Here is a 16763-nt window from a genome sequence, read left to right as displayed (position 1 = left end):
ATATCAAATAGTTCGGCTCAATTATATCGTCGTAAATATGACAACACTCACTGCGCCAATCGTATCGAAGCAGTCAAGATGTTCTAAAATATGTGGTCGATTAGGTTGTGGCCAACTTTTTGAACACGCAGGTTGTGCCGGTGTTTTTGGTCACTTAGAGTGTTTCTATCTATACGGCCACCTTGAACGTCCTTAATTATTGGACATTCTGGGTGTTGCTAACTATTATGTATACCTTGACTGACTATTTGCTCTGACAGAATGAGAAGCAGATGGTTATATTATATCATCAGAGAAGGCGTCAAACTGTTTGTCTTTCTTAGTTATTCCATTAACAATAGGAAATTTAATAAAACTTCATTCATTATGTTAAACAGCGTTTTACTAATAAAGCATCACTTCCGTAACATGAGCAGACACATTTTACTTTCTTCCTTTGTCTTTCATAATTCCATTGTCAATTTGAATAACCATAGGCTGACGTTAGAAATCAAGTTTGTTCCGGACAACAGAGGTCACAAAGTGTCAGACTGTGTCAAACATTGTGTCACAAAAACCGTGACAAATATTGCCGTGTCAAAAGCACAATGCTAAGTTGTCAGTTCACGCTCCATTGCCGTAACAGTAAAGGTCAAAATACGATTATTTCTTTTCTTTTGTTCCAATTATGAAAGTCTATAAGATAATTTGTGTTATTAAACAAACTTGCGTGGGGGACTCTACTCCATACCTCCGTATTGGGGGAGGTCTGTGCCTAACAGTGGGACCAAGGTGTCTTATGATGATTATGATTATGATACTGTGTGATACCTGGCTGGACCACTATTCAGTACACAACTTCTAATTATATTGATTTGTTAGGTTTGTCTATATGTGGGATATAGAAATAACACGGGATATTTTAAATATCTTTACTACTTATATTTTAACAAAAACCGCTCACCCGGCCGACATCGCACCATAGACTCCCTTTTCTTACTTTTTAAAAACTGCCTTACGTTCCATTCATTAACCATCCTCCTTTCACACCATAAACAATCAAATTCCCATTCATTATCCTTCCATAGTATTTCTCACTTTCCAAGGAAAAGCACGAAAATAGAATGTACCTACTGAAATATTAGATTTATTTGAATACACAAAAAATACTAGATTTTATGTTTGAAATACAAATGAGTAGGTTAGAAAAAATAATTTCGAGTTAAAGCTTATAATTATAAACAAGATTGTAGTATAGGAGACACTTCGTAAAGGAATAGAGTTTCCGCGCTTCTTTTGGCTTATTGTTCGATTGCTCCCCTTAGTACTCCCTAGCTGGACCCCTTTCATTCATTTTCTTTTAAAGCTTTGATGTATTTTTTTATAGAAGTTGTTTACTGAATAGTGGTCCGGACAGGACACGATAATACTTCTAGACTGTGGAGTAGGTAAAGAAAAACAACGAAAAAATCAGATGACAGACAGCTCCCGCTATTGTCGATTTTTATATCGAAGGAAAACTTTTCGACTATATCCGTACCGTGTATTTACCTCGACGAAATCACGGTTACCACTGTATCCATTGACTTTACTACTTTATGAATTTTTTCGTTACTTCGGTATTTCATTTGGGCGAAAAACTTTCCCACAATTTTTATGCCACATTTTCATTTCACAAAACGTTTCGTAAAATATTGGCATACCTTTTCCGATTCCTTCTATCTCTCGGAAAATAAATGTCATGTCTTGTATTAAATGACCCAGACCGAATGATCGTAATAAATTCAGAACAGGTGAGTAGGTCAGTGTAGCATAATATTGTATCCATTAGATAATATAATATACATATATAATAGGAAGTGAAAATGACGTAGCTGAAACATAATTAATTAATTACAAAACTAAATTTTATTATATATATATATAATAATAATAATAATAATAATGTTATGCAACACCAGATACAAACAATCATAGAATAAAAAGTTGTAAGAAATAAATAATAAAGTCGACTAATTATTTCATAGACCCTATCTAAGAATTTGACCTACAAACAGCCTTTGAAATGAGTAACTGCTTTAATTATAGCAACCTAGTAATTATATCGAAAGACTTAATTATATTTTGAGATAATTAGAACATTCCTTTTGCTTCTGATATTATGATCTTTAAGATTTGGGAGTTAGTAATAATGGAGTTTCGATATTAGATACTACCAAAAGTCTTCAGAATGAATACGTTGCCATTTTTGGTATAAGTGTGCATAAATGTAGAGTATTTGTATTTGAACAGAATTACTGAAATCAGTGGCACCGATTTTGGCTAACTTAATATAAATTTCATTTGGCATTTATATAATTAACCCAATATTTTTCTTAAAGTGAAAAACAGCACTTCCGTGGAGCTGCAAAGCTTATACATATAAAATTGAAGTGCAATCCGCCAAAATTGACAAAAATATCAATAAGTCAAACAACTTAAAATTTTATTTTTTATAAATCTTTGCTATCATTATAATCATCGCTGCGATGATCAAGACTTAACCACAAGGTTACTTGTGTACTTAGTTCATCTTGCGCTGGATACACCTCTAACTACTCCAATATAGACTTCTTCTTATCGTGTCGATGGCAAACTAAATAGTATCGGCCCAAAACTTAGCAACAAGTATGACGCTATCTGCAGCGCTCATCAGATTCTTCTGCGTGCAGGTGTTCAGGCACGCAGGACACGGTGTAAGATGTTCCATTGTTTGGTGAACAGTGCCGCACTTGCACTTTAAGCCCGAGTCATCCGAGAAACCCCACCTGAACAAATTGTCCTTACTTATACTTAATATAGTCATAACAAAACATTAGCTCACGACTATATTCTCACATTATATCAATATAGGGACTATTTCATCATAAGCATACGTTCTGTTTCTGAATAATCTGAATATTCACTGATTTCTGTTCTCTCCTCTTAATGCAATTCCATTTGTTCCCTTTGTCGATTTATACCAAATAATACAAATACCTATAGCATAACTGATATCTAAGTAATTAGGAAAATATATAAGTATTATAAAACTTAACTTGGGGGAGGCCTATGCCCAGCAGTGGGCGTCGTACGGCTGATGATGATGATAAGCCTTAACTGAATATTCTTCCTGCACATCGACAGGAAGTCTGATAAAACTGTTGTTGATTGTTATATCTGAAAATACACTGTTATTTCTGCTCTGATCTGTTTCTGAATAATCTGAATGTTCACTGAGTTCTGTTCTCTGTTCTAATGCACCTTCTTTTGTTCTCTGAAAATTATTTAGTTTTTTCGTAATGACAGCCCGCCAAAAGCATCAACTTTTTTCTGGCCAGTGTTATTATGACATATAAGTATAACCTACAAATCGATTACTCACTCGAGTAAAAATAAAATCGATATGATGCATTTTAATATTATTATGAATTTGATTATTTAAATTCGAGAACTGATTACAGTCCGAGACACGTTCTGTCCTTACTACCTAACCTATTATTACCAGCCGGTCATTCCCCTAGTACTCAATAATCAGCCATCGTCAACTCTCCTTCAACCTTTGAAACAAAAACAGGTGCATTAAAAACCCAGGTTGTAGGTTGCAACCCACCTGTCTCGACCCTCCTTTTGAACTCTCCGTTTTGGAACCTATCGTTTTAAGGGTTTGGGTATTCATTGCCTTGTTACTGTTTTGTTCTTAAGCTCCTTTGGTTCTTTTAGTTCCAAACCGACATCACTCTTGGCTTCAAAAATTAAGTTACGGAATTTAATATTTTGGAAGGGAGTAAAAATATGTGTGCTTTTTGCATTAACGAATTATGATTTTACATAACTGTTATGGAGATATATTGTTATGCTAACGACCTCCGTGGTCTGGTGGTTGAGCGTTGGGCTCACGATCGGGAGGTCCCGGGTTCGATTCCCGGTAGGGACATATCACAAAAATTACTTTATGGTCCCTAGTTTGGTCAGGACATTACTGGCTGATCATAAAAAAAAAGAAAAAAAAAATAAGGTGATCCGTGCTTCGGAAGGCACGTTAAGCCGTTGGTCCCGGTTACTAATTACTGATGTAAGTAAGTAGTCGATACATGAGCCATGTCAGGGGCCTTTGGCGGCTCAATAGTGACTATTTATGTTAAGTATATTATGTTATGTAAAAATTCCTACGTGGTTTTACCAACCCTAATCTAATCGTAAAGAAAGTGAGTAATAGAAACTCCAATTGCAACTCCCTGATCAAATTACCTGTGTTTATCGTCAATCAGTACTTTCGATACCGGTTGACGTACTCTGGTTAGATGAGCTATATTCTCGAAAAGACCATAAAAGTATTCCGGTCCTCGTTATGGACATCCGTTCCCATAGGCTGAGCGGTTACCGTAACATGTTCGCAATCTGCACGTAAATCTCGTCTTCATTCCAAATGTAACTGTTTACTGATACAGATAACGCTTAAATTTTCGTGTTCATTAGTTGGGAGGCACATTAGTCCTTCAAAGTACTTTATTATTAAAAAAAAAAGATGTCTGGAGGAAATTGCTACCTTAGCAATAAAGCCGCTTTTTGTACTACTTTTTTGTAATTGTTCATGATATTAAGTTTTTTGATGACCAATAAAGTTTTTTTTATGTACTTACTCCTTTTTTCTTTCTCTAACATACCTACGCTCTGAGGTTAGCGTGGTACCTATGGGCATGTGATGAAGAAGGATGAAGGGAATACGAGAAAAGTGACGAATATGAATTTGGAAGACGACCACGGAATAGAATAAAGAGGTTGGAAAGAACCGCTGTCGCCAGTTCAACCCCACTCTCTTTAACTTATAAGCGCTTACCAGCGAACAGTGCCGACAGGTTGTCGGCACCGACCAGTGCTTATCGGCGCGTGTTCATATATTTTCCTGCGCGGGTCACAGCCATATTTATGTTCCATGCAATAGGGGGCGATCATTTTAACACTAATCGGGCACTATGCTATGAAAAAGGAATAATACTATGTAATAGAACGGCAACTCTCCGTTCCCCACCGGCGGCTGAGCTGGGTTTACCTCACCCCCTCGGTCTTACTTTAGTTTACAAACGTATGGGCGTCAGAAGTCACACACACAGATGCGCGTGTACGATAACGTTAACGTGTAGTGTCTGTGTAAAACAAGGTGTTTTATATCAAGTGTCCGGGCTGTGCTAAAAGTCTACTCTACAAAAGTAAGCACTAAGCCACTGTACCGACAATATTTGTCAAGTGACAATCATACCGGTTTGGAACGGTACAACTTGTGAGTACCGATGTCAAGTGTGTACCAATTATTATTCACAGTTTGACACAGTAAAAACCTGAGGGGTTAAAACGGGCACATCGAAGCAATTCATCTAAGAAATCAAGATTTGCGGATATAAAAGCAAGTTTGCAATGCAAACAAATAGCAATATTGCTTTCTTAGATGAATTGCTTCGATTGGCCATTTTAACCTCTCTGTGCCTAATACACTTATGTGCACTTCTTTGTACACTTTTTAAATACACTTTGCACTTTTTTCAATGTTTTCAACTAATTTAAATTAAGTAGGTACATAACATACATAACATTACGAATAATTTATTGCACACACAGGAAATACAAAACGAAAGAGAAATAGAAAGAGTTGAATAGGCGTTCTTATTGCTTGGTAGCAATCTCTTCCAGGCAACCTTTGTGTACGTAGTTACGGTAAATAGTTCCAAGCATTTTGCTTAATAAGTGTACTACTTTACTGGTGCAGTGACTGTACTATTGATCTTAAAACAGGCAATTACTAGCCCATAACAAAATAATGACAGCACGAACCATTTTATCTTCAGCCAATCAAAACGATTCATAAAACAAATTAAACCGTTACAGAACATTTCTTTATTAATTCCTACTCATTACAAAGCATAACTAAAGCAATCAAGAAAAAAATATTCGATAAACGACCGAGAAATTGACCCATCAAAACAACACAGTTCGATACGGAATATCGATTAATCATATTAAAATTATACGCCACGATATCGATTTAATTAGCTACGATAGTAAATTTTAATCTGTGGAAATAGGACGTGGTTACCTAATTTCTTATTAAGAATTACGCAAAGTGTTCTCAATATAAAGACAATGGGAAAAGTGAGTTTTTAAACGTTATCTGTGTTAAAGCGAATTTCCGAACGTAAGCTATTCATTATCTGTGGTAGGTGAATGGCGGGAAGCGAATAAGGAAGCAATGAATATGAAAATTTGCTGATTTTTTGTTTGCTAATTATAACTAGTGAATATGCAGTCTTTACTTTGTTTTATATGGATAAACTATATATATAGGCATTGTACTAATAACCTGACCAACATTCTGTTATTTCTGTTCAGATTTCTTACATGGTTACTTATTTCTGCATTTCATCACTAATATAAGAGCCACGCTCTTGTCGGTGTAACATTCTCCGTGCTACTTTTATAGGGGTGAATTGGACAGTGGTTTCCCTCTTGCTTTTCGCCCCGCAGTACTCTGTCTGACGCGAGTGGGATGTCGCCCAGAGTAGTCTATTTCTAAGCCGTACTAGGACTCCTGTCCTCCGCCTCTAAATAATACTGACAGTTACTGCTGCCTTCTGTCAGATTCCAGGTCACAGCCCCTGTGACTTGCCCCTTCCGTCCTGCATTTTCCATCTCTGCCTCTGCAACCGTTGAGGTCTCCACCCGTATCCCTGGACAAGGGTTCTACATTATACCCCGTAGGTCAGGTAGGTAGGTGGGAGGTTATTTCTGCACAAATAAACAATGATAGCAAATAGCAAAATGAATGTAAATTTCTAGTTTACATTGATTTTGCTATTAACATTTATTTTGTATAACAATGCGGCATATAGATAGTAATGGGGCCATTAACCGGGCACAAACCACGAAAACCACGTGATATTAAATATCTATGATCCAAACATTTATTCACAGTCATAAATACGAATTCAGTGGCTTGTAGCTCAAGCCGGGATTCAAACCCGCGACAGTATAATGTACTTAAGTCACGCGTTCATCAAAAAGGACTATAAGTAACGGATTTCTTGCCTCCCATCTGCCAAATAGACTTTACATTGTGTCTGGTTGAGATTTGCGTTCCGGCGTTCGAAAAGCTAATGGATATAAATAGGAATAGATGAATCGGTTGTACGTCTGTGGCTCTGCCCACACCATTGGGGATCACAAGCGTGATTGTATCTTTGATACCGTGGGATACAGATTACGGTATACCAAAACGACCTAGAACCACGTACCTATATCTCTTTCCATTTAATCCAATGACCTTTACAATAATTAGTCTAAAAAGTTTAATTACAACATTATTACCAACTGTAAGGTCAGATCAAAGCCTTAGTTAACTATTTCAATAGGATTCTCACGAATGTCACGGATATCTTCACAATAGCCACTAAGGTTGAGTATGGGAATTGTCAAGATTGTGTCGGGATTAAAATAGATCTAACAGGAACATTCCGGAGAAGGGTTCACTTTTGATCAAAAGATAACACACATATTCTAGGATAAAAATACCATCTATGTAATGTACATTATCATTAATTTAAGAGCCACACTCTTGTCGGTGAAGCATTCTCATGCTACTTTTTTAGACAAAAATAGGGCAATGGTTTCCTTCTTGCATGCGCTTCTGAACAGTACTGACAGTTACTGCTGCCCTCTGTCAGGTTCCAGGTTGCAGTCCCTCTTGATTTGTCCCTTCCGTCCTGCATTACCGTACCGATTGCTCCCGTCTCCGCCTCTACAACCGTTGAGGTTGGTAATATTATTTGCTTAAAAACAACACTAGCAATTTTAATGCCAAATTGGTAATAATATGGTTATAGAAGCTTGCAAAAGCGAACGTTTAAATAACTTAAGCACAATAACAGACTTAATAATGGCTTCCGCTAGTCGATTTTTAATATAACAAAAACAAACAACAATAAAAAACAAGAAATAACAATAATAACAAAATAGAACCTTAGAGAAAAAGCTCAATTTTTTAAAAGGTAGTACGATTTTTCGTGAAATCGGTATTTGAAATGAATATTAAAATGCAAATACATTATTTACACGTACCTACTTTCACAAGTTTCGACACACGCCAATATAATCGAGCTTAGATCGATCTAAGAACTAAACAAAATCATCGTAAGTAAAGTTACCGCTTTAGATAATTATGAATTTTCATTTCACTTTGGTGAAAGTCTGAACGTTTCATTGCACTATAATGTTTTCAATTTAATGCATATTAGATAACAATAAATACCTACTAACAGATATTGCGAGTAGGAGGGTTAAAATGGCCACATCGAAGCAATTCGTCTAAAAAAAGCAATATTGTTATTTGACATTTTGTGTGCGTTGCGCACTTACTTTTATATACGCAAATGTCAAATTGCAAAATTGCTTTTAAACCCCCCAGGTACCAGATTAAAAGTATATGAATCATGCCTTAGCCAAGTTGCAAACATGAAAAACGACAGTGTAGGTAATCGAATAAAATGTATGGGATTGGCATGTCCTCTTTTGGCTTTCTGTCAATCCCATACATTTTATTTTATTACACTGTCGCTTTTCGTAACATTTTGTCATCTAACAACTTGTAAAACTGCTGCTCCGATAGAGGGTGTGAGTAAAGCAACTTACTCTATCTATACAGGAACACAATGTGACATAATAACTAAACTACTTAGACAGGAAATGAGTGAAGATGTATGTGGTGTTAGTCTAGTAGTATACAAGAAACAAGCTTACAGCGGTTTTGGTATTTTTCTTGTGAGTGTAATATAAGGTATTATAGCCACTGTGGTATTGCCGAACACTGGCTTGCTTCTCAATTGTGGCGCGCCGGATTGAACCCGGAATTGCACCAATGAGTTATGAGTGCAGTTTTCACTAATACAGTACGTCGAGCATTACAGACGGCGACGCGGCGCACCACCTATAACTGAATCCGTTTTTCCACTCCGACCGACTACATTCTTTCTGACATACTTCATATTATTAATCCATATCAATCAATAATTTGAAGTGGCCAGTCACAACTCCAGCAATAAGTATGTATATCAGAAAATTGAGCCGGAAGAAAAATAGTTGTACAGTTTCTAGTTGATCCGTTTAGTTGGTGGAAAAAGGGCACTGAATTGCCTTATTTGACTTACATTCATAGGCGCAAATTGCAATCTAGTTTTTTTAGATGAATTGCTTCGATGTCGCCTTTTTAACCCCCACAGGTGTCAAATTCATTTTACATTTACTGATACACATAATGTAGACGACAGGTCGACATGGCAATTCTCTAGTGACGTGACGTTTTCAATATCGATTTATTTTTATTATATATGTAACAAAATGTGAATAAAATAATACCACGTTTTCATTTAAGTTAATATTTATTCATCTGAATCATCTAACGTTAATTTTATTTCTAAATATTATTCTTAGTTTTCAATAATTTCTTAGCAAGTAAGTATAATTATGTAAAATATACTTGCTATATTTATAATTTTGATTGACCATAAATATTTAGATTAGATTTCTTTTAAATCTATTGTTTTTCTTTTGTGTTAATGTTAATTTTCAATTCAATAAATTATGTGAACGAGATTATAATCGATAAACGCGGTCGATACGGACTCGTGCGACACTAAGACTAAGACGCCGCGGGGACTGTGCGGGTGTGCGGGGCGATCCCGCCTCCGCGGCTCACCTCATGCCCCGATTGCCATGTCGACCTGTCGTCAACAGTAGATACTTACGCCGGAATGAAAAAAACGCTCTTCCAGCTGATCTCTTACTTTTATACAACATACCATAGACTAACTTAACCATGAGAGCTTTACCGCATCCGTATTATTGTACCACACATAGAGGAAATGATGGAAAATTGCCTTACGTCACACTATACGACGAGAATGCCTGTTTGTTACGAACACGCATACTGTTTATCATTCAATTTGCTTCACCTCACAAGAGTAGTGATGAGGTAACAGCGCTGTACGAAATGCGATGTCAGAATAGATTGCATTTAGGCAGATAGAATAAAGAATAATACTACGTATAGAACGGCAAATCTCCGCTCCCCGCCAACAGCTGAACTAGGTTTACCTCACCCCCTCGGTCTTACTTTAGTCTTCAATCGTATGGGCGTTAAACGTCACACACAGACATGTACGATAACGTCAATGTGTAGTGTCTGTGTAAAACGAGATGTTTTGTATGAAGTGTCCAGGGTGTACTATAAATGTGTTAGAAGAAGATATTCTTTGTGTTACTGATCATGCTTGTCATGGTGATCTTCTATCGTCTTCTTCTATCGTGTGGTTTCTGAGGAGGATTACCAACCTCATCAACCCTGGTCTCAGAGTTATTATTGAGCCGCCAAAGGCCTCTAACATGACTCATGTAACGTCTGCCTACTTACATACATCAGTAAGTAGTATCCGGAACCAACGGCTTAACAAAGCCGTTTAGCCATTAAGGCGTCTACGTTAGGTACGTTTGCCTTCCGAAGCACGGATTATCTTAATTTTCGGACAATCAGGTGATCAGTTTGTAATGTCCTAACCAAACCAAGCATCACAAAGTGATTTTTGTGATACTGCTCCACCGGGTTTCGAACCCGGGACCTCCGGATCGCGAGTACAACAATCAACCACTGGACTATATAGGCCGTTTGTCATGGTTATCTTCTTTATCATGGTTATGTTATTTGTCATGGAGATCTTTTTTATCATAACGATCTTCTGGTTTGTCTAGCCCTACCTCTGTTTATCCTGTTTTTTGTTTTGCCACATGATCTTATTGAACATAATAAAATACATTATTTTAAAGCATATTCTAAAGAGTCGGTTTCCTCGCAGGTGGTGTGGACGCAGTCCCGCCGTACAGGATGCCGCCGGCGCCGGACGCTGCGCTGCCTGGTGCGCCCGCGCCGGTCCCCGCGCTGCACACACACTCCGCCAAGTTCCCTGTAAGAGTCAGGAATTACCTATTAATATATAAATTAGCTTTTAAATGAAAGCCTTCAAGTATTGGTGTACAAGTGGGATTGCGTAGTTTCTGCCTACTTCATATAAATATATGAACACATTCTTCTTCTTATCTTGTGACATGCAATATTGGTAACTCTTACAGCAATTCTGATGTCAGCTGCAAACTCTTTCTTCTTTCTTTCTCTTTCTATTTTTTCTTTTTTTTCTTTAAGTTAGGTACATATAAGTTTCTGTAAGCTCCTAACTAATCCAAAAATAAAAATAGTGCAATCAATGCCAAATTACAAAATGATTGTACTTATCACAAAGCTTCAAATAAAAATTCCCAAGACATCACATCTCACTTTTACGTCAGAGATGAATGAAAGGTTATTACTGCAACAAATAACTGTTTTAAGCCGGACGCAGCTGATTAAGTGGTATCTTTCAATTTATACAGGAAATAATATAGTAACAATATAGATCTACTCGATATATTACTTTTCACATAAAAGGGATTCGACAAAAACGTTAAGCGACTTTCTTGCTACTTAATTCTGCAAATGTATAACATAATTAATGCTACAAAATCATAAAGGTACACTTGGCCGTAGATAAAAGCTTTTATTCAACCCACTTCCTCTCCTTCATCTTTAATATCATAATCTAGTTTTAACTTCATCTATTTCACAGTATGAAGACATCATGTAGAAAGATCACGAACAACATAATATTGCTATGTTATGTTCATATAGTGATGCTTCACTACATATATACATCCACTCCTTGCTGGCTATGTTTAAGTCCGTTTAATATTGTGCGAGCCTATCGCCACTAACGGGGCACAAATGAAAACATGAATTCAAACTCATAAAATCTAACACCAGCAATCAGCAGCGGTAATCTTAATCAAAAAACAATACGTACTCAATCTTGCTAACACAAAACACTGACCAAACCTCACAAAGTCCCCATTTTCCACGTAGACACCAATTCAGGGGGTTATAATGATTTTGAAAGCCTCAAAGGTGAAAGATATCGTGCTCACGTAAAGCCTAAAGCTTCGAAATTTAAAAAACAAGACTGTCTACACCTGCATATTACTCGCTAATAGTCGTGAAACGAAGCATGCGATATTTTTCCTTCACATGCACATCTAAGTTTTTATCTAATAAAGTAGGAGTTAGATGAAGATAGTGAAAGTAATCATTGTAAAGAAGATTATCGTGTTGAAGTGACGTGTGTGTTGTGGTTGAAAGTTTAACCTTTTCATTATTAATGATTGTGTGTAAATTGTTCATCAACAACGTCAGGTGTTACGTGAGTGTAATGTGGGGTTAAATTATATGATTGGACTATGAGTAAGCGATTTTGCGTTTTTAGTTGTTGTTTTGATTTTCTACTTTTTAAGATTTCAACAGTTGACAAATGTCAACTTTGTAAAATTTTCAAAAAGTAAAAAACAATATTAAAAAGTCTCAAATTCTCATATTCCTCGTCAACATTGTATATACACATACATACATAATATTACACCCATAATATTTAACGTTGGTATTGTCAGAAACCACGGAATTTTATTTACTACGATCCTGACTTTTATTTACTACATCTAAAAAGCAATATTGCAATTTGACAAATGCGCATAATATAAAAGTAAGTGCGCAATGCAAACAAATGTCAAATAGCGTTATTGCTTGTTTAGATGAATTGCTTGGATGTGGCCATTTTAACCCCCCTGAATATAAGTATATTACTGAATTGGACAATGTATATCCTTTTCTTAAAATCCGATGCAGATTTGTAAACAGCGCAGTAGAAAATTACAGTGAACAAAAAATATGTGTCATCCAGAAAACATAAACAGGCGATATATTTGTGAATTATTCATGTCCCTAAAAGCATAAAGGAACACGGATCTCTGGCAAAGTAGAAAAGCCATTATCAGATTTATAAACCACATCCTAATATTATACACGTCACTCAGGTACCCCGTCCTTTGCTTTAGGATGTTCCCCAACTTAACCTCCTAAGGCCGAGATTTCCAGTTACAATAGTTAAACAGTTGAGTTTGGGTATTAAAAGGATTCGGTCTTATGACTTTAAAACTAAAGATGCCAATAATTTCATCCACAGATAGAGCGCGAAGTGATCTTATCATCAGGTGACAAGAACTCGAAGGTGCCGATCTTGCAGGACGCCAGAAAGCGAGGCAGACTGGGAGCTGTCGCTCCTGATACACCCCCCAAAGCTCTGTCAGCTTGGACACACGGGGAGGTGAGTTTGCTTCTTATTTTTATTTCTTAACTAGTAGACCCCGCGATACGACGTTCTACCACATTTCTGCGCCACCTACCAAGGCCAATCGTAGATCTAAACCATTTATGGGTCCATATAATCATATAAAATGGAAATCGTCAAATTATTTCAAGCCATTTTTGGGTTTTGCGAGGGTAATCATCATCACTAATTTAACAACCACGCTTTTGTTGGTGTAGCATTCCTCCCTATGCTACTTTTTAAGGTAAGTACAATAGGGTTGTGGTTTCTCTCTTGCCTTAACAAACGGAAAATGTTTATTGTTATGTTATGATCGTAATTTAAGTCATTTTTGTCAGAAACCTAGTTTTGACCATTCTATTGACTTAGTGGAACCGACATGATATGAACAGAAGCTCAGATGATTTGGCAAAGCTATGGGATAGTAAATGAAGCCGTAGAATAACTGCATCATCCAGGAATTAATAAATAATAAATAAAATAAAATACATTTATTTCAAGCAACATAAGGCTCATATACAATACTTTTGACACAATACAGTAAAAATAAAAAAAAATAAATAAAAACAAAATGAAATGACAACTAGATGATATAAAATACAATGAAAATAAACTAAAATAAAATTAAAAAATGAAATACACTAACATAATATCTAACCAATACCAGTTTTTACATGCCTGTCGCAGCAGTGCATGATGTAAGGACAGTCCAATCTGTCCGCGATCACCGCCAGGACGGCGTTGGGGCTGGCACGCACTCGCCGTACCAGTGCCGCCGCACGCACTCGCATAGTGCTGTGAAAACAAGCTATCCGTGCTTCCGCGAACATGCCCGAGGCACTGCAGTACCGACTCAGCCCCATCACCACCCTGAACGCATTATTATATTGGACTCGAAGCGCACTGTACGTTTTTTGCGTATAGTTTGCCCACAAAACGCACGTGTACAGCGACGTGCAATATGCTTTGAAAAGAGTCATCTTCACACCGCTTGAACACCGCGCAAACCTGCGGGCCAACATATTTGCTCTTACGCACAGCGCCCTTCGCTCCCTCTCTATATCAGCATCGTCCTTGAGGTCGGCAGTAACGATGTGACCTAGGTATTTAAACGTGTATACTCTTTCCAATGGAGTACCATATAACCATACAGGCGGTACGTTATCTGGCTTATTTCTGCCAGCCTCAAAGACCATATACTGACTTTTTGATACATTATATTTTAGACCGTGACTCAAAGCGTACTCCTGACATAAACTTAACAGCCTCCTAAGACCACAGACCGATGCGCTCAGCAGCACCATGTCGTCTGCATAGCTAAGATTATTTACGCTTACACCGTCAATATTACAGCCGACATGCTGATTGCTCAGCGCGACAATCAACTCGTTCATATATAGGTTGAAGAGTGAAGGGGAGGTTAAGCCTCCCTGTCTCACCCCACACTCCAAACCATACTCTTCCGACATCGCTCCCGCCCATCTGACCTTGTTGACCTGGTGTCCATACCAGTACCTGAGGATGTCTAACAGTTCTCTAGGTAAGTTAGTAGACTCGAGTTTCTTCCATAGCACGTCATAGGACACCAGATCAAAAGCCTTGGACAGGTCTAGGAAGCACGCGTAAACCGGGGTGTCACGATCAGTATAATACCTGACGGTATGCTTAAGGCACAGTATGGCACTTTCAGTCGACAAATTAGGCCTAAAGCCAAATTGATTGTCATGTATATTCAAGTGTTTGTGCAACTGTGTATTAAGCAAAGCGTCAAGTACTTTCGCGATGACAGTGGCTAACGAGATCGGCCTGTAATTGCATGTATCAGTCAAATCCCCTGTTTTATTTTTCACTACCGGAACTACAATGGTCTTCAACATGTCTTTAGGTAAGTACGTGTGACTAATACTTAAGTTATAAAACATAGCAAGAACTCGTGACATGTGTGGACCAGCATGCTGGAGGTGCTCTATGCTCAAACCATCGTGGCCCGGAGATTTCCCTCGTGAAATTGACTTTATGGCGTGTGCAACGTTCTTGGCCGTAAATCTCGTCCCCACTATCTCGTTTTTATTCTGATCGTCGAACATCAACCTACTAGGGCCCAGCGGCGACTGTATCCTAAAATGGTCCTTGAAAATGCCAGCTATGGCTTTGGGGTCACTAATACCATTGACACTCACCGGCATGCCAGGCCGAGTATTTTCCTTCTTCGTACTACGCCAGAAACCTCGGAAGTCACCCTTGGAGTGTTGCTCAGCGAGAGCGTCCATCCTTAACTGTTCTTCGTGGTTTTGACACCACCTCAGTCTAGATTTAAATACTCTGCGACTGTCACACATTTCATCATAAATTACCCCCGACCCAGGCCACCCACACAGCACCCACTCTCTAAACTTCACCCTGGCCACACGGTGAGCTTCCAGCACATGTTGATTCCACCCCAAGATACGCGGACCTCTCCCTCCTTTACGTACAACCTTACCGCACTCCGATGCTTCGCATAACGCGGTCACAATACTATTGTACATAATGTCCAGAGCACGCCTATGAGCCGGGCTATTACAGTAAAAATCTGCACAATTAACATATTTTTGGTCAAAGTCTATATTTCTCAATCTAATATGAGCCTCTCTACCATAAAGTGCAATCTGTTGCTCCGTTCTCTCTCCCCATACGCCTTTTTTATCTGCTACTACTGTGCTCCGCAGTATGGGTGTTAAAAGCTCAAAATCGCACTCGATGATAAGGGGAAAATGATCGGACCAAAACACATCATATTTCACAAAAACATTACGCACAGAATCCTCAGCGGCCCGGGTCAGGATAGCGTGGTCCAACCAGCTGGGGGTTCCATATGCTTCACTAATGTAGGTATAGGTGTGAGAAGATTGGCCTAATTTTACTATATCTATACACGCCCACTTCTGTTCACTACAAAAAGACATTAGTTCAGCATAAAATAAACCCCCAGGGCTCGCATTAAAATCCCCCAGTATATAAACAGATTCTATGCCATATTCGTCTATAATAGCACTTACCTTACCCAGGCAGTCTGTGAATTCTGGCAAATTAACAGGCGCATTAGTAGGCATATACACACTCATTAAAATTATAGGCTGGTTATTAATAAACACTTTAATTGCACACATCCGCGCGTTATCACATTTAATCACTGACACTTTTGGAAACGCACTATATCTATACAACAACGAAACGCCGCCGAATGGACGACCTTGAAGGATTCCCATCGTCATATCCATAGCCGACGTTCCAGTATATCCAAAAGAACGGTCTATGGTACTTAAGTAATTTATCTCGTCAGGCCGCAACCAGGTCTCCTGCAAAGCAATCACGTCGCAAGTACGGCATAGCTCTCTTACACCATCAATGGAGCGCTTAATCGATTTGCAGTTAAATGTAGCAATCCTACTGACGCGATTAGCCATTTCTCTTAGTATCGGAAACGGTTACAGAGCTACC

General features: G+C 38.0%; 1 protein-coding gene across 4 annotated transcripts in view; it reads left to right on the top strand.

The window, feature by feature from the left end:
* Nucleotides 1–16763, top strand: part of LOC126373283 (uncharacterized) — a 99865-nt gene that overhangs the window by 61248 nt on the left and 21854 nt on the right. For all 4 annotated transcript variants that reach the window (XM_050019365.1, XM_050019366.1, XM_050019364.1 and 1 more), the window contains 2 exons: nucleotides 10893–11002; nucleotides 13140–13280. In XM_050019365.1, the coding sequence (XP_049875322.1) occupies nucleotides 10893–11002; nucleotides 13140–13280 (251 nt within the window). The remainder of the gene's footprint in view (nucleotides 1–10892; nucleotides 11003–13139; nucleotides 13281–16763) is intronic.

Source organism: Pectinophora gossypiella, chromosome 15 (genome assembly GCF_024362695.1).
Source record: "Pectinophora gossypiella chromosome 15, ilPecGoss1.1, whole genome shotgun sequence".
NCBI classification, from domain to species: domain Eukaryota; kingdom Metazoa; phylum Arthropoda; class Insecta; order Lepidoptera; family Gelechiidae; genus Pectinophora; species Pectinophora gossypiella.
Note: the sequence above shows the minus strand (reverse complement) of the source record. Positions and strands in the feature narration are given on the sequence as shown.